Below are 20,278 nucleotides of genomic sequence, written 5' to 3' on the forward strand. Positions count from 1 at the left end.
CCAAATGATGCACACAGCTGTGCCTCAGGGTGCAACAAAGTTGCAGATTGCAAAAAAAAAAACAGGAAACTTTATGTGCTTTCCACCTTGCTCTTGGCTTTTCAAGGATTTGTAATGTTTTATAATACATTACAAAATGCTAATCTGGGATTTGTAAAGGTTTGCAATGTTTTTACACCAAACTATAGACAAAAATGATGCAACTGCTTTACACTGCTGTAACCCACTGCAGCCAATAGACAAATTAAGGCAACAAACAATTTATGCCTTAAAATCATGTTGTATAAAATGTAGTATTTGTATAACTTTTAGGTTGAACACCTTTACCGAGCAGACCCTGCAGTCATTTGAGAGTTTATGGAATAGGAATTGCTGTTGAAGCTATAGGGGCAAAATCAAAGGTCACTTGTGACCACTACCCTAACTCTCAGAAGGTTCCTGAAGTTGTAATCCTGACTCTAAATTTTTACATTTGGCTTCAAATTTCTATAAAACTATTACACAGCCTTATAAATATGCATTATTTTGCAATGCACTATAGCATTAAAGTAGTGATACTTGGTTTATTTTAACTGCGTTGATTAGAGTTTCGCCGAAACCTTCCAAAGAGTTTGGTGTGCAGCCAAATCCAATAATAAGGCATTGTTGCATGCCTAGCTTTTCTACACAACTATATAAATATTCCCTATAATAAATGAGTTTTGAATGTACTGTTCCTACACTTTACGGGCTAACATATATGTGTAAAAAACCTGAAAGGCCATGCTGTAACTTCAGATCTATTTAGGTATTTTGTATCTTGACACTTTTTTATATGCTTCTTATTAACAGACTGACAACCCTCCAACTTGCTAGAACACCTAACTTGCTAGAAGACTTTTTTAAAATAAGCTTTGGTGTAAAATTTCAGTAGAGTAAATATTCTGAAATGAACTTACTAATAGCAATTAGCTTTCATGTTCTAAATATAACTGCAGTATCCAGTATATGTTAAAGCAGCTTTGATTTTGGTGCAAAAATATGTGTGTTTTGATGTTAGCAATGCAGTTAATTCAAGCATGAAATTGTTAATATATTTTATATCATACACAAGAGCCATGAATATCCTGTAAATGATATCCTTATAAAGGATGCTTAGTGATGTTATCAGTTATAATTGAAGCTTAGTGAAGTCATTTCTGTCACATGACTCACTGAAACATCTGTATTATAATAAATAAAGTACCCCCTGTTGCAAAATATGAGGATATTAGAAGTCACCTTGGCCTTCGGCCTCGTGTTTTTATATGGTCATGGAACGCCTCGGTAACTTGAAAAAAGATAAATAGTGACGCAGTTGTCTAGTCTAAAGGAAACTTCAGCTACCAATTACACAGTTTATTATTTCAAAATTCATTAAAGAATAATATAAATTAAAATCATCTTGGAAACCATAACTCTACTAGCTATAAAGGAAAATGTAAGAAATTATAAAGATTTTTGTTTATATAGATTCCTTTAGCCAACCTTGAAAAGCAAAGAAATAGTTTAGTATTTTAATTAGTAAAGAGATAATTTACTCTATGACATCAAAGTTTTCATTCAGTCAACAGCCCATCTCTATAGTTACTTGATGTTTTTGCTTGCTGTTTTAAAGCTTTGAGGTATGGTAGTCAACAACATTACAGTTAGGGGCCGATTCACTAAGCTCGAGTGAAGGATTCGAATGAAAAAAATTCGAATTTCGAAGTATTTTTTTGGTACTTCGACCATCGAATTGGTTAAATTCGTTCGAATACGAACGAAATCGAACGAATCGAACGAAAAATCGTTCGACTATTCGACCATTCGATAGTCGAAGTACTTTCCCTTTAAAAAAAACTTCGAACCCCTACTTCGGCAGGTAAAACCTACCGAAGTCAATGTTAGCCTATGGGGAAGGTCCCCATAGGTTTGCTAACCTTTTTTTGATCGAAGGATTTTCCTTCGATCGTTGGATTAAAATCCTTCGAATCGTTCGATTCGAAGGATTTAATCGTTCGATCGAACGAAAAATCATTCGATCGATCGAACGAACGTTTAGCGCTAAATCCTTCGACTTCGCTATTCGAAGTCGAAGGATTTCAATTCGAGGGTCGAATTTCGAAGTATTTTTTACTTCGAAATTCGACCCTTAGTGAATCTGCCCCTAAGTGTCAAAGTTAGACTGAGTCATTTAATCAGGTGTTAAAAAGATGTTCAGCCATATAAAGAAAAGGCTTTAAAATTCGTTTTTAGTAAAGAATTTGCTTCAAAAAGAATCTGCTAAGTGTAAATTGTAGATTATTCATGTCTGTACATTTTAAAAGTAGTGTAGGCAAGTAAAATTATTGTATAATTGAATTTGATGCACAATAGCAGATCTTTATGTACAATATGAATACAAGGACTCACTGCGGAGCGCTGATCGGAGCATACCAGGAGACAGACTCGTAAAATATCAATCCGGCTTCATTTCAACTCTTAAAATTACATAGATCGGTAGGGTATGGGATTCTAAAACGTGTTTCGTGCCTACATCCTTGGCACTTCATCAGAGTGATTCGTGAATACCTGTGTCCATGGTTAAATAGGTAAATGTGTGCATATCATTAATGATTTAAAGGGCAGTCATTTTGAGTGCCAGGCCCCTTTCAATGCTTTGAATTTCATGCCATTGCGCGATAACATCATCGTGCATAAGCATGGGAGCGTGAGGTTGTGAAGTAGAGAAGATAGGACGCATGCGGCGGGCGTCCCCGCCTAAGGCATGGTGGGCGCCCCCTCATGCCAGAGGAAACACCACTAGACCACCAGGGTAAGCGGAGGTTATTACAACATGCTTATATTCTGTTGGGAACCACTATTCCATTATAGCTCAGCATATATGGATAGAAAAAGCTACAATTCTGCTTCAAACAGGAAGATGATTCTAAATAGTTATTGGGAATCTCAAAATAAAGCCAAATATTTTATCAGACCAATACAGTAGGTCCTTTAATACCATTATGTTGCATTTCTCTCTGTTCGGTGTACAATACATTGTTTGCAGGTCACTTTATATCAACCATACACAAAAAGGTGAAAATGATACTTGGCTATAGACCTGACAAACAGTAATATATAGATCCCCTTACCATTAGAAACACAGGAAAACATTATCACTATTCATACTACATACAGATAATGTTTTGGAAATTAGGAATTATTACCTCACAGATACCTCACATTTCTATATTATAAAAGCTGTTTTACTGCACTGTTTTTTTTAACAAAGGCAAAGTAGAAGTCCTCTTTATTGACTACTGTCAATAGATACAAAGATAACCTTTTTCATTTATTCTCTATATAGTAGATTATTGTATTTGGTAATTTTGCTTTGGTATAAGGAGAGTAGATTGATGACTATATCACCATGCCAGGATTTGATTTCTGCAGATGACTCCCTGTGTCAACGCTTTGTAACCTTGCCTTTATGCAAGTGCCACTCATCTCTGTCATGTTCTAAATATCCATTGAAATCTCTGGGGGGGGGGCACTGACATTGCCTGTAAAACTTTATTTATAGTGCAGGGTATATATAAAGCAATGCTGTAGGACTAAATGTATTAGTAACATTCCTTATGTTTTTTCCTACAGCTCCAAGAGGAAAACGAGGCTGGAAAACATTTTATGCTATACTTAAAGGAACAGTTCTGTATTTGCAAAAGGTAAGATATTAAACATTAAGTGCATTTAATACAAATATTTAATGAAATTTTATTACATACACTGCACACTATCACAAACTATTAAATTTGCAATCGCAATACTACTGTCGTGTGAGAGGCAAAATGTTCACAAAGGCAAAATTATTCACTTTGTAAACATTTAAAAATTCTCATTGTGCACAAATTGCAAATGATTTTTGCCTTAATGACCAATATTACAGGGCATATTTATCAACAGTACATGATAAATTTAGATATTCATATTTTTTTTCAAATTCTAATCGAATTTGGACTATTCTCGTCTAGTCGAATTACACAAAAAATAGCTCGAAATTCGAGTTTTTTTCATTCGAAAATTCACCTTGACCTTTGATAAAGCTGTCCCTACATTCCCCAATTGTGTGTTATTCCAGCAATTTTTCATAAATTTCAAAATCATGACAACCCATGATTGCACTATGATTATTCATGTTTGAGAGTTTGCTTGATATTCCTTGATTCATTCCTGTGCTTTCTATTGCCTTTCTAGACTTGGCAAAGTCACTGATTGTAAATATTTCAAAAATGTTCTTATACCCAAACATCTAATAATAATAGTTCTGGATACTTGAGATACTTGTTATTTGTGCTTATTAGAAAATAATTTAAGAGCATATACGATAATAAGCCATGATACCTCCCAGCTCAGAATAGAGAAGCAATGGCAAACTGGATGACTTTCTGCTGCTCAACCAACGTTTTCTCAAACATGAACTAACTTTGTTTTAGCAACATGTTTAATGGACACTATTATGGTTTGCTTAATGTTGCTTATTTTTTATGTGGTTCTGGATACTTGAGATACTTGTTATATGTGCTTATCAGGAGATAATATAAGAGCATATACGATAATAAGCCATGATACCTCCCAGCTCAGAATAGAGAAGCAATGGCAAACTGGGTGACTTTCTGCTGCTCAACAATTACTTTCTCAAACATGGGCTAACTTTGTTTTAGCAACAAGTTTATTGGACACTATTATGGTTTGTGTAATTTTGCTTATTTTTGTTGTTGTTGGTAAATGCAAATCACTTCCATAATCTACAATAGTAAGTTGTTAAAAAGCAGCAGATATTGGACACACAGAATGTTTTTTTACAAAGCTGGTGAGGACTAGTGACGTAACTACAGAGGAAGCAGACCCCGCAGTCACGGGGTTACAGGTGGCCCAATGGGGCCTGCTTCCTCAGTAGTATGCGCTACCGGTAGGGACCTGCCTCACTGCCTGAGGGGGTGGTGGTTCGATTGTGCTCCACTTACAGGTGCCCTGCATGACCTCAACGCAGCTATCTGATTCTAATCTAATCTAATGGAAAGCAGGGAAAAGGGTGCCTGTATAAGTTGAACTGTCCAGGACTCTGCTGACAAGCAGGATGGATGGTGGTTCACTACTCTACGCTGCAGATTCCCCCCTTCTCCCTCCCCTACAACACTATCAGCATAGAAAGAATGTGGGACCAGTTAAGATACAAATCACATTTATTGCACTGCCTTGTGGTTGTTTAACCCTTTCTTTGACTTAATGTGCAAAGTTGCAGTTGTACCATCTGCTATATATACATGTTATTCCCACTGTGCCATTCTTCTATAGTTCTGGGGTATTTATATGTGAAATTGACATTTTATCATCCCTCTATAGTTCTGGGGTATTTATACATGGAATTGCTACTGTGCCATCCTTCTATGAGTTCTGGGGATATTATACATGAAATTCTCCCACTATTTTGTGCAGAGGGGGCCCTGCAAATTTTTTTGCAGGGGGCCCTGGCAACCAAAGTTACTCCACTGGAAACTCATTTTAATCAGCTTGGAGTGCTTTACATCATATTGTTTGAATAAAAAGAGTTTACTACCCATTTACCCTTGTACAAAGTTGTTAAATATATCAGCTTTTGTACTCAGTATATTTACCATGTTATAATATGTTATCTCAGGCTGCACAGTGAGAATTGAATTAAGTCTGCCTAGGAGATGGCATTGATTTAAGGACTAAGCTCCAGGGATTAAACAATAACGCCATTTATTTTCCTTGATGTCCATTATTCTATCAGAATTCATGAACTAGTAAACATTATTTGCTTACATTCCTTTTCAGTTCATCATTAAGTTAGAATCATTGAACACTGTTCGCCTTACTGTTTTGCGTTGCTCTTAAAACATCAAACAGCTTCATATCATATGAATGCAACGTTACTTTTGTGTGAATATGCACATTTAGGGGCAGATTTATCAAAGGTCTAAGTGAAAATTGGAATTAAAAAATTAGAAATTTCTAATATCGAAATTTATCATGTACTGTCTCTTTAAAAATTCGACTTCGATCATTCACCATCTAAAACCTGCCAAATTTATGTTTTAGCCTATGGAGGACCTCCTAGAACCTATTTGGAGTCAATTGTGGACTTTGAAAAATCAAAGTTTTTTTGCAAATTCAAATGCGCTGTTACTTTGATTGGTACAATTCAAATTCGAAAACGGACCTATTTGATTGAAAACAGACCTATTCGGCCAAAAAAAACCTTTTTTTAAAAAATAAATTTCGGTTGGTATTTTTTACTTCGAATTTTGAAGTTTTTTAAATTCGAAAGTCGACCCTTGATAAATCTGCCCCTTAAATTCTATACATTTTATTCTGTAAATGTGTGAAATTTTTAATCACAAGTTCCATCTAGTGTTGTTGGTGAGTGGGTTGGTTATTATGAACAGCACTACTCATAGAAAAATCTTGTAAAATGCCTAAAATGTTATATGAGTAATCAATTTCAATAATTATAAGCTATACTTTTGAATACTACAGTATTCAAAAGTGCCATATATGTACTGCCATACATTTGTAAAATAAATCTTGCCTAAATACATATAAATATAAGAAAGATACTTTAGATTTCTATTTGTGTCATAAAGACTGTGGCACCTTAAATATATTTACTTAACTATGTTTTGTGAAAAAGAATGCATTATCATAGTTCTTTGCCGAAAAATTTTTGAATTTCCAGTGAAATTTGCGAAACGGCGAAAAATTCTCGAAATGCCGCCAGCGTCCATTTTTTTGGACTCTGTCGAATTTTCACGGCAGTTCTGTGAATTTATTCGGTGGCGGCGAAACGCAGGAATTTGCCACAAATTTGTGCCGGGCGAATAAATCCACCCATCTCTAATGATAAGCAATGGGTCAACTTATCAGTTCATTCCATGCTTTTTGTTTACGACTGTCCTTTCCATATCCCCAGTTACAAAAGCCATTGTACATATAGTAGCCCATACTCCCACAATGCTTTATTGTTATAGGATATTCACAAAGAGTAAGAATGACAAAAGATCTTTGATAGGAGTGTTTTGGGATATGGACAGAAAAATAGATTCAATAGGTAAGGCAGAATCTGACAGCAAAGTTGACTTTCTTCTAAATGAATTAAAAAATAAATGAAAAATCATCACATAAGGGATACAGTGCTGTACTGAGACAATAACCAAGATCTATCTATCTATCTATCTATCTATTAGGCATGCACCGAATCCACTATTTTGGATTCGGCCGAACCCCTGAATCCTTTGCTAAAGATTTAGCCGAATACCAAACTGAAACTGAACCCTAATTTACATATGCAAATTAGGGGTGGGAAGGGGAAAAATTTACTTCCTTGTTTTCTGACATAAAGTCACACGATTTCCCTCCACACCCCTAATTTGCATATGCAAATTAGGATTCGGAATCCCGAATCCTGCTCTCAATCTAATCTATCTATCATTTATCTATCTGTGATCTATTTATCATAGACAAATCAATGTTATAACTTTTAATGGGCTTTCTTGTTTATTATTATTCTTTATACTTTTTTTTGTAAATTCTTTATTTTTCATTAGAAGTATGTAAGGGGATTCAGAAGGTGAGAAGGGAGGCTGGGGTGAGAAAAGTAGAGTAATGATATCTTTGTTGAGTCTGCATGTGCACTTTTGTATAAATATCAGCAGATTTAAGTACATGAGATCTGCAATTTAGGAAATTAAGTAGTCCCATTTTACCATCAAACCATATTGAACAAGGATATTATTGACTGGTAGTGTTTGGATGGCTTCCTCCTTTGTATTTTGTACAGTTTTTAAATAATGTTCCCTTTCTGCCTGTCTCCTGCAATTGAAAATGATATCAGGGCAACCAAAGCAACCAAAAACTGAATGACTATAGTGAGTTCAGTTCCTTTATATAAAACCCATAATACTAGGGAATATACGCATAAATTACTAAATTGTGTATATTAATTATTTGTAAAGATGTTCTGCAGCTGAGGCCAGTAATTATGTTATTATGGTTAACAAATCTTCCTGGATTAGTATTTCTGTAGTTACTGCTTAATCAGTCAACCCACGGTACTGTACTACTCAAATTAACAGTGAAAGGTATCTTAATGAAAAAACAGACATGTTGCTGCTCTTGAGGACTGCACTTCTGACACCTGGCTTAAAGGTTTGTTTAGCAGTAAGGATTTACCTCTCAGGAGAATTTAAAGCCCCGTTTCTTTCGTCACATATTCTTTTCATCTTTGCCCTTTACATTTTAAGTAATACAACATATTTTATTTAAAAGGACTTTTCAGCATTTCATATTTTTTCTAAAAGTCTCATTTAAGATTTTTTTTGTGTTACACCTAGATCAAACCAGAAGTTTTGGATTTTTAGTCTGTTTGTTTTTTTAATATCACATGATTTATTGCAGGTTTTCTGCTATCAAGTAAGAATACATTTATTCACATTATGGGACTTATTTATTAAGGGATTTTTTTGAGTCATCCGCTTTGAAGTTGACAACCCAAAAAAGTTGCTGTAAAAAAGATGCATTTTTTTTTTTTTACATTTTATCATGTCCCAAATCTGTTCCATGTTCGAATCCAAAACTACTCCATCTAAAATCTGATGAATTCATGTAAAAGTCAATGGTAGATGTCCCCATAATCATTAGAAGATGTTTTATTCCTCACGAAATGTTCAGCGTTTTCAGGGTTTTTCGGAGGTCAAACACGAAAAACTTGGGTATTTTGCAAGACAATCCGAAAAAGTCAAGGTTTTTCTCGATCCGATTAATCCGATCCAAGTTTTTGTTTATTGATAAACAAGGGCAAATCATGGATTCTAATTTGGTCGGACTTTTTTTATTTAAAAAATCAGAAAAATTCAGATTTTGATAAATGACCCCCTATAGTAATTAGGAAAAGCATATGGCAATTAGCTATTAATACTCTAAACTTGTCATAAAGAGGGTGTGTCTTTCAACTTTCAGTATACTTTATATAAGCCATGTAACAAAATGTTTATCTGTAGACCACACAAATGAGTACATATGTACCAGATCGGATGTTTACAAAGTTCATACTGTGTTCTGTGCATGCGTTTTACTGTCTGAATTATGCCACATTTGAAACATTGCACCCTTTGGAAGTAAAAATGAGATCCCGAAATTATGTGAAAGTGTATAAAACCAGAAGAAGAGTTCGGCTTCACTTGATGCTTTTATTGTATTTACTGTATATGCACAATAAATACATTGTTGGAATATGACATGACAGATCTTTGCAAATGTGTTCTTTGTGTAGTTTTTACACAGGTATTCGTATTATTTTTTATCTATAACGCATTACTGTTAAGTAATTTTGATGTTCTACCTTAGGGGTCAATAGTGACTATTATGTTTATTCTCTAATTTACTGATAACATTTTGGATATTTTAAATTAAAAATAGAGGTGCTAGCCAATATAATATAAACTCCTTGCTTAGGGGACAGAGGGATGCTTTTCTTAGTTTGATGTATATGTTTCTACCACAATTTCTCTTTGTCTTGTTTTAAGGATGAATATAAACCCGAGAAGGCACTGTCAGAAGACGATTTAAAAAATGCTGTGAGTGTTCATCATGCTCTAGCACTGAAGGCAACAGACTATGAGAAAAGACCTAATGTCCTGAAACTCAAAACAGCAGACTGGAGAGTTTTTCTATTTCAAGCTCAGTAAGTGTATCACTCTAGAAATGTGACCAAAATGTATAATTTTCTTTAATGACCAGTAATGGTAAAAAGTGCAATGACATACAGTAGCATTTATTACCATTCCATACTTTTCTTGGAAAATTTCATGTTAAATATTTAACATAGAATATTAAAAATTTTAAAACATTTGTACTGCATTGTCACTGGTCAAATAGATTGGCAGACCTATACCCAGCATTGCCTAGGAAATCAACCCCAAGGTATAGTTTCTCTCCTTTGCAGCCATTTGCTATAGAGTAGTTCTCCGATAATATGGAATTGCACAGTGTCAATGGTCATGTGTAGGCCTGACATTTTGGAGTAGATGAATGGCATATTGAGGCTTGAATGCTTTGCTGTTTGTCACAATTCAAAGAGTAGTTCACAGGTACTATGTGAAGATGCACTATGGAGTAATAAGATGATCATTTGAAGTTCAGCGCCATTGAAAACCACCATGTACATGTAGCATTTAGTTGTGCCCTCTGGAACACCAAAGTTTGAAAGTTTGGAACACCAAAGTAGGAACTAATTTTTTTGCACAAAAAGTAGTTGTTGACTTGGATTATATGAGGATCCATGAGAAGTTTTGTTGCATTCATCATACCATGTTCCAACACAAACAGCATCCAACAAATGGACAAATGTTATCTTTTGTATATAGTATATTTATATATTATATATTTATAGAGAGATGAACATGATAGACAGTATTTTCAACTATGCAATGGATCAGAATTCCCTGAATATTAAAAAAAATATTTTGCAAACCTTCACACAGGATATTTTATTTGCTTTATTGTAAACAATGTTTCATTTTTACAGGAGCACAGAGGAAATGGAATTATGGATAAGCAAAATCAACTGTGTGGCTGCAGTGTTTTCAGCTCCTCCCTTTCCAGCTGCTATAGGATCACAGAAGAAATTCAGCCGACCTTTACTACCAGCCACTACTACCAAACTGACCAAGGTCTGTAATTTTTTAAGCAATATATGACATACAATGACACATGGTGCTATTTGTCGCTCAATGTTTTATTGCAGCTGCTAAATGCCTAAACTACTAAATACTCTGTTAATACTAAGAACTGCTAAAACACTCAAATTGTATAGTTCTTCACAAAATGCCTTTGTGTGCATATTTGATCGATAACATAATTATATTATTTTAGCAGAAATTGTACTCATTATTGCCTATGTCAGGGTATTTTATGGTGTTTAGAAGCTGCGACAAAACTTTGAGCAACAAATATCACTGTGTGTCCTTGCTCTAAGAATCAACAAAGTCTAGATTATTTTATAATATGTTGTGTATGCACCTACCCTTTCAGCTTTCAAGTTATTTTCTGCAGGTGGTTAGTTATAAAATACTGTATTTCTGAAAATTATACATAATAGTTAAAATAGGAACTGTTTCTGGACAATTGGCAGCTATGAGCTTTGATACATGAATATGAATTGCATTTTGAAATTGTGAATTCTTTCAGGATGAACAACTAAGATCACATGAAACAAAGTTAAAGCATATTTCCACTGAGCTGGCTGAGCATCGCTCATATCCACCTGATAAGAAAGTGAAAGCCAAAGAAATAGATGAGTATAAACTCAAGGACCACTATCTGGAGTTTGAGGTACAGTGGAAAATGCCATAATATTGTCTACAGGTTGTAAACTTGATTTTTTTCTATCTTGTTGTACCTTGAATGCCATCTTAGAGTAATCAATTTGTTAGATAAAAGCAGAAGACTACTTTGTTATTAACAAAACACACTATACAAAGCCATACACGTTTCATGCTTGACAACTTAATCATATTATAAAATTAAGGGCATCAAATACAAAATACTTTCTATAACAGCCTATGGATCATATAGGAACATAGCGAGAAATTAACTCTTTACCCTTAGCATGCTTTTAACCCTGTTGTTCTTCTCTGGTTCTTCACTGGTTAGTTTGTACAGTGTATATATATATATATATATATATATATATATATATATATATATATATATATATATATATATATATATATATATATATATATAATGGCTATACAAAGTGGTTCAGTCCGATTTTGGGTATGTTTCAAACTTTTTCAGTAATAGCCATAGCAAACACTGCAAAACTCAAAGTGACTGATCTTTAAGCTGATCTTTTTTGTATATCTAGGAGAGCAAAAGTCATTATCCCCAAATATCTGTCAAGATCCAGTTTCAACAAGGAAAGGTGTTAACCTAGAGTACTTGCTGATTTCCTACATCTGCAGAATTAGGATTTTTATAGATCCTGCCCGTTCAGCTCATTGCCTTAGGTTAGAGTAGGTTACTAGTATGAGTAATTTTTTTGTACTGTGTTTGATTCTATTCCTCTGTGTATTATCCAGTTCTGTGTGAATGCCTGTGTATGACCCACCCTGCCTGACGAATCTCTGTGCCTTTATAGTGTTTTATTTCCATTGCTGTTACACTAACCCCTGTCGTCTGGGTGTTTTTGGATCTGTTCTGCCACATTGACTACATTGCTGAGAGTTTTAGTGGCATTACAGTGTTTTCCAGTTGGGGGTAAATGCCAATCATTTGCACATTCTGTCTACTGTTCTAGAGTAAAATCTAGTCACTGATAAGTGGAGGCTCAACCACTGAAATAAAATATATATTCTGATCAGAATCCTAAAAATATCACCCAAAATTCCCCTCAGACTAAACCACACTGCCACTGATCCTGGACTCGCAGGAGGGCCAGCTCACAGTTTGGGAACCCCTGCACTAGAAAGTTTAATTTAAAAAAAACTAAGATTCCTTGTTTTATTACAGAAGCATGCAGTAAATGGTATATCATTCTTAATTGCATTACTGTGATAAATGACCGCCTGCCTTTTACCATCTTGATGTAATCAGGGACCTTATTACTTATCATTACTGAAAAGTCAAATTAAATAATGATGTCCCAAACAAGGTGTTATCCCCAGTTCAGCAACACATCAGACTCTCTTCCACCTCCAAGATACACAATGCCAAAAGTTGTCACTGATCACATCTCAAAAATACAGTAGAATAGGGAAACCTTTAAGTGCAGGTGATTATATTAAACACTCATGTATCAAATACAGTGAAACAATGTGTTTTGAAGATGGGAAACCCTATAGATTAAAAATGATAGCCACGTTCCAACTAGTGCTGTGATTTAGTGCGGAAACGAGGATATGCACAGTAGAGACTGAGCAACGCTGGACATACCTTAATACTTTGATTTCAAATGTGATTTTAGAGTGGAAATTTGTAAGTGCAATACACATTAAACGTTTCCGCACATGCTATACTTTATCTTCCACAAAGGGAATTAGGAGTGACTTTGGTGAATGCAACATATTCAGTTCAACCTAAATCGGAATTGATTTTAAAGGTTTGATGAGTGAAACACATTCAATCCATCTGTAAGTAAAATTGATTACCAATTCTAGCGTTAGTTGTAGCGTGGGTATCATTTTTACTCTATAGGGTTTCTCATCTTCAAAACACATTTATTCACTAATAAGAGTGAATGTAAATAAACAGAGGGTGTGTGTTTGATAGGAATGCTACACTATATTTTTTTTGTCCTTTTTCCCTATTGTTCCTATTTTTCCCTAGTGAAGAGTGACAACTTTTGGAATGGTGTACTTATTATTACTGTCAGCCTTCTCAACACTTGTATAAATGCATTGTTATTTATGAATACAGGCAATCCCCAGGTTACATACAAGAAATGTTCTGCAGGTTTGTTCTGGAATTTGTATGTAAATTGGAACAGGTGCATTTACATATTAAATGCAACTTCGACAGAAGTTTATCTTCACATAATATTTATTTTTACCCTTCTGTGCCGTGCATTAGATACACGCCAGAGGAGGTTGGGGCAGGTTGTTTATTAAAGCGAAATGCTAATAAAGGCCAAGCAAACCACAGTACATTACTGAAATAGCCGCCGTTTGTAAGGGCTAGTTGTATGTAGGTTTGTAAGGAATTTCCTGTAGTTTTTAAACTTACATTGAAGGAGCCATTCAACCCACAAATTAAGCAAGAAGTCCAGTGCTTGTGGAAATCTGACATATAGAATGTATTACATGAGCATATGCATTACTATTCTGCTGAATTTAATAATGTGTCCTAAGAAGTGCTGGTGATGTCTAATAATGTCACACCTTATTTAAATACATGCTTTTGATTAAAAAAAGCCGTTATATGTCTGCTGTAGCTAGAATAAAGTCAACAGATAAAAATGTTAATCTATATGTAGATTACAGTATATGAATCAATCACTTGGGATTTCTCGCTTTGTTAGAGCAAGCAACAACCTTTTAAATGTGTTTTTTCCAGTTGCAGCAATGCTCTCTGCTGCTTTGTTCTTGCTGAGATACAGTGGCTGGATAAGCATGTAACCATGGTGTTGCTAAGGCTTTTATAGCACTTTAGGATTCGTCTTTAGAGCTTTTAATGATTCAGAAACATTAACGTGTTCCTTACTCTGCTGTTGTAAAGACTAGAGGTTATATACTATATACTGTATATACTGTACTGTAAAATGCCAATCTTTGAAGTAAATCAACCCCTTTTATCACCCACAGAAAAACAGTAAAAACTTATGAAAAATAAAAATGTTACTCTGAGTAAGTGAATCCTCACTAATTTCAATTAATTTATACATATTTTGTGTTCAGTATATGTGTGTTTAGGTTTGGGGTTTATGATCAGCACAGGCAAAGAGCTGAAATCCTGTTCTGTTTTTAATTTTTTATATTACCCCAGGAATGGGGTATATTATCTAAAATGCCCAAACACTGGGTTGTTCTCAATAAGGAGTTTAAATTGAGAGCACCATGCTAAAAAACAAACACATTGTAAAAAAAAATTTTGGTATTGTTTTGTCATCATCATGCATTTCTGCTAGTTCAGGTACCATCAAGGTATATTTATTGCAGAGACAAAACTACTTATAACTTCATAATTTTCTGGATAAAACATTCCATACCTACAGTATATAAAAATGAAAGGACACAACATATTATCTATCATCTAATACAAAGCCAGGACAACATATCTAGAAAGGGAAATTTTAATGGACAAACCCAGATGTTTATGGCCCATGTGTGATAATGCTAAATGCTGTTTGACAAAGTAGACATGGACAGTTGGCTTCTAGTTTTATTGTCATTGCATTTGGTTTTTTTATTTTTCTCTTATCTTATGTTAGAACTTGTGTTTTGGCAGATTTGAAGCAGGTTTAGCCACAGTGCATTAGCTGTGATAACCTGTTTGTAGAGAGATGTGCTGTGGTTTAAATTGCTGATCCCACTGCCAGATTTATTAAGGGCACATTAAAGAATCAATACCCCTGCATGCTATCAAAAGTTTGTTGCTTTTTACAGATCTGTTAAAAGGGATATTTTACAATAAGAGGTGGGGATGGAAAGAAAGAAAACTGGAAAGATTATTGTGTAGTCATACCAAATAATGTGTTTGAGATACTAAAATTCGATTTCATACTTTTTGATTGCACACCTTCATTGTTTATTCCTACATTCTATGACACCTACTTCAACATCTGCAATGAAGACATATAAAGGGCTATAACATTTTCTTTATTCCTTTATAACATATGAACCTTTGTGCGGCCTTATAAGTAATTTGTGTTACTTATCATGTAATTGGGATTTAGTTCTTAAAGGGATACTGTCATGGAAAAAAATTTTTTTTCAAAATGAATCAGTTAATAGTGCTACTCCAGCAGAATTCTGCACTGAAATCCATTTCTCAAAAGAGCAAACAGATTTTTTTATATTCAATTTTGAAATCTGACATGGGGCTAGACATTTTGTCAATTACCCAGCTGGTCATGTGACTTGTGCCTGCACTTTAGGAGAGAAATGCTTTCTGGCAGGCTGCTGTTTTTCCTTCTCAATGTAACTGTATGTGTCTCAGTGAGACATGGGTTTTTACTATTGAGTGTTGTTCTTAGATCTACCAGGCAGCTTTTATCTTGTGTTAGGGAGCTGTTATCTGGTTACCTTCCCATTGTTCTTTTATTTGGCTGCTGGGGGGGAAAGGGAGGGGGTGATAATCACTCCAACTTTCAGTACAGCAGTAAAGAGTGATTGAAGTTTATCAGAGCACAAGTCACATGACATGGGGCAGCTGGGAAATTAACAAAATGTCTAGCCCCATGTCAGATTTCAAAATTGAATATAAAAAAATGTGTTTGCTCTTTTGAGAAATGGATTTCAGTGCAGAATTCTGCTGGAGCAGCACTATTAACTGATTCATTTTGAAAGAATTTTTTTTTCCCATGACAGTATCCCTTTAAAGCACTTCTTATGACTTTTTCCAGCTCTCAAATGGAAGTCACTGACACCATCTATAAATTTATAGTTATTGCTAAATTGTATTACTCATATTTATATCCAGGCCCTCTCCTATTCATATTCCAGTCTCTTATTCAAATCAGTGCATGGTTGCTAGGATAATTTGAATCTTAGCAACCAGATACAAATAATAAACCAACCACAAATAATAAAATATGAAAACCAACTGCAAATTGTATTAGCATGTCACTGCCTACATCATACTTAAAGTTAAAGCAAAGGTGAACCATCCGTTTAATTTTTAGTATATATGTTTCTTTTAAATGCAGATTATATTTTTTTTAAACAGAAACTATTTACCCTTTTGTAATAATTGTGTTTCTTCCTAATTTATTAAATTAATTAAAAGTGAACAAAAACTATTCTTTAGAAATTCTCTTGACCAAATTTACTCTACAATATGTTTTCCAGTGATCACATATTACAGATTCATACTGGCTAGATTTAGTATATTTATATATTTTTATTACTAAGCATAATGTTAATGTCATTTTGTCTTGTTTGCTATATTCCTGAATTATTATTAGTCTGCTCTTGCTTCAGTTGTACAAACTGTACAAAAAAGTCTGTGCCTACCACTAGAATTCTGTGTTGCCCTGTTTGGTTTCAAACCGACCTTCCATTTATCTCATTTGTGATAACACTGCTCTTCACACTTCCCTCTGCTCCATACTTAGTTTTCAAGACTCAGGATAGTCCATAAATACAGTGTACTGCCATGTAGTGTGAACATTTTCTGGTATCTGATCCATTGTTCTGCATCTGAAGTACTTTACTCCTCGCCACCCACAGGGCGAAATTTTTTCCCAGGGAAACTTACTAAGTAATTTTTTTTACATTCCTCATTAATGTGCAGTTCTTTCCATTACTTATATGAAAGAGCACTTATCTCTGCAGCAAATGAGACATAATAAGAAAGTAATGTGTTGAAAATGTGGATGCCAAGTTAGAGAAATGCATTGTGGGGTCACCAAGCAGTTAGCTAGATGTGGGGTGAAGATTGTGCATAAGAATGTTACTTTGGCCATAAACATTTTTTCATCCTACTGGAACATAATATAACCTTCTGTAAATGTACATTTAGTACATGTGCCATTAAAATTGCTAACAATTACAAGGTTGTATGAAATTATTTTGCAATCCTTTGAAACTCGCCCCCTCATTGCACCCTGCTGAAACTACCACTCATGAATTTTATAAACGTAGCTGTCAAACTTGTATTCATGAATAGAGACAGATTAGCTGCTGCAGAGCACCTTTGTATTAAAAATTATGACTGCATACACATTTAGTCTTTCAGTGCCAGTGCTATAAAATGCACCAACCACAGCTCTAATGCCTTTCTAGGTGGATCTAGCTGTGATGACTGTTTTTAAGCCACATGAAGCTAAGTGTATTTAAATATGATTGTTTTTCTGGACCTTTTTGTTCCTGTAAGAAAAAGAAATCACTGTGCTAGAACTCGAAAATTACAGATGGCAATAACAGTGTTTCTCTGAACAAACTTTTTTAAAGTTTTTCTGTGCTTCTTGTATCTGCATAAGGAAAATGTTGGTAGTTTTTAAATGCTTCTGTTTTATTCGTTTCACAGAGTTTAGAAATGTCTATGTACTCTTGTGGATGTGTGGCAGGGCAGAAGCATCCAATGGACTGTGCCTAGGGCAAAAGCTTCAGGAGGTGTCTCACAGATGCCTATTAATAAAATAAAAAGAAAAGGAAACTGACATTTTTTGTAAGACACTTCCAGATACTTTTTTTTGCAAAATTCAATGGGAGCATAACCCTTAGCTTCACCTATACCCCTGTCCCATGTGCATAGACTGTATGGCACATGTGCCAGTGAGGTTGTATAGGGGGAGATTGAGGGAGTGCATAATGGATTGACATACTGTAGAGTAGGGTTGATGATTATATTGTATTGTTTAAATGGTTCACATTCAGCGAATTTCAAGTGATTTTTTTCTTGTCTGGTGTTGTAAACTTGATCTATTTTCTTGCTTGCTGAAGTGAATATACCTCCTGGTAATCATCTGACCTAGCCATATCGTGTTAATAAAAGATAAATCTCTTTTTTTATAGCAGACTTGTTCTAGCTGAAACTCTAATCCTGCAGGGGTTGTCAAAGGATCTTTATAGGGGATATAAACAGAAATGTTTTTTTAGATGAGCAATCAATCAGAGACTGCCGTAGTACACAGAAGCACAGATTTTTTTTCAATAAAAACTGAAAATGGGAAAACGATTTTTATTTTTCATGAAACGCAAGTAGAACTGTGGCAAGGCATACTTCCTCAAAGTCTTGTTCATAAAGAGAATTTCCTTTTTTTTAGCGTAACAGGATCACCTCAATGTCTAATGTTTTGTATACTTTTCAAACTAATTCACTATAATAGAAATGTAATACTGCATGTATTTATTATAGATTAATGTAAAGCGCTATTGAGAGTAGAGCTTCTAGTCAAACCCATGCAGCCTGTAGTTACCAAGCCTATGTATGATGAAATCATCTCATTGTTATTAGCATGTATTTATAAAGTGTAATAACTGTAATAAGGTGGTTATTTACTAAACTCCGAATGCAAAAATCACGAAAAATTTGTGATTTTTTAAATAAAATCAGACTTTTAATATATCATTAATTTTGAAGAATTTATTAAACCTCGAGGATGGAAAAGTCTGAATCTGAAAATCCAGCATGTCAGACCTGTCGAGGTTGCATATGTCAATGGGAGAAGTCCCAATGATTTTTTTTCCCAATGATGTGCACTGGGTTTTGTGCAATACCCCGAAGTTTTCAGAGTTTTTGGGTGAAAATTCCTGAAAAAATCGTGAAATTCTTGAAAATCTGATGAAAAAATCTGAAAAATCTTGAAGATCCGATAATAAACCAAAAAAATAGTAGAAATCTGATTTTTTTCCCACAAAGCAAATTTTTGGGAAAATGTAATAATAAATATGTGTAAAAACCCGAGCAGAAAATATTGAGATAGATTCGAAATTTTTACAGTAATGCAACCAATGCAGCCATTCTTGCTGGATTTTATAGAAGTCCTGGATTTTTTACATGATCTGTTAACCATAAAGTTCAATCCAAGAATCTAATGCTGGGTGATGAACATAACTTTGGCATACATACTTTTATTAATAGGTGCACCAGGGCTTTTCCCAAAGCTTTTCAAAGGTATGCAAAAAGCAGAACTTTTAACCACAACTAATTCATAAATTGGCAATTGTGCATTTTTATTAGTCAAGATAAGAAGTTGGGGGATGTGCTCTTATTTTGTCAGTTCCAGAAGAAATCTTCAAACCTGACCCCTAGATCCCTAACCCATTGGTGTTACAGACTAAGAGAAACTTAAACATACTGTTAAAGCTTTCCAGACTTAAGTAACTGGAAACTGAGTTTAAAAATTATTGTACTGTGATTATAATAGTATTATTTTCAAGAATATTTTATAAAAACCAATAAACAGTGATTTTCTTTTCTATTGATGTCGTCTGTAGGCTAGATTTGGAAATGCTGCAGCTGTATATGTAAATGCTATAATATGACATGGTTGTTTTCAGTAATTTCTTTACTAGAAATGTGCTAAATCTGTGTTTTTTCCTCCTTTCTTTCCTAGAAAATGAGATATGAAGTTTATGTAAAAATACTGAAAGAAGGAGGCAAGGAAATGCTGACAACAAATGATAATGACAACTCAGGGCTAAAAAAATCCCATTCCAGTCCTTCGCTGACCCAAGATTCATCACCATCTAGTGCCAAGGTCAAGCGAAACATTTCAGAGAGGAAGGACTACCGGCCAGAGACACCAAGCATTAAGCAGAAGGTTACATAAAGAATAACTACAGAAGTGCTGAAATCAGTCAGCAAGTTCAGATAAATATATTGTCTGTCACAGTTGTTACTATCCGTGGTTCAATCAAACATCAAATAAGTCTGTAACTGATTGGTCCTTGGTAGCATTTTTCTATAGAACATCTTTTAGTTGCTGACTAGTTACAATATTGTAGATGTTTTTGTTCCCAATCAGCAGAGTGTAGTTACCTTGGCTTCTAACAGCTTATGCACCACAGGCATTGTATACCCCATTTACACGTGGATGCATTTTGGGGAT

General features: G+C 34.5%; 1 protein-coding gene across 2 annotated transcripts in view; it reads left to right on the forward strand.

The window, feature by feature from the left end:
* The window catches only part of LOC108706824 (PH and SEC7 domain-containing protein 3), a 238,960-nt gene extending 218,960 nt beyond the window's left edge, over window positions 1–20,000 (forward strand). For both annotated transcript variants that reach the window (XM_018243559.2, XM_018243560.2), the window contains exons 12-16: window positions 3,637–3,707; window positions 9,588–9,745; window positions 10,589–10,733; window positions 11,251–11,394; window positions 19,784–20,000. In XM_018243559.2, the coding sequence (XP_018099048.1) occupies window positions 3,637–3,707; window positions 9,588–9,745; window positions 10,589–10,733; window positions 11,251–11,394; window positions 19,784–19,999 (734 nt within the window). In that variant the 3' untranslated portion in view covers window position 20,000. The remainder of the gene's footprint in view (window positions 1–3,636; window positions 3,708–9,587; window positions 9,746–10,588; window positions 10,734–11,250; window positions 11,395–19,783) is intronic.
* The last annotated feature ends 278 nt before the right edge of the window (window positions 20,001–20,278 follow it).

This window comes from Xenopus laevis, chromosome 1S (genome assembly GCF_017654675.1).
Source record: "Xenopus laevis strain J_2021 chromosome 1S, Xenopus_laevis_v10.1, whole genome shotgun sequence".
Lineage (NCBI taxonomy): Eukaryota > Metazoa > Chordata > Amphibia > Anura > Pipidae > Xenopus > Xenopus laevis.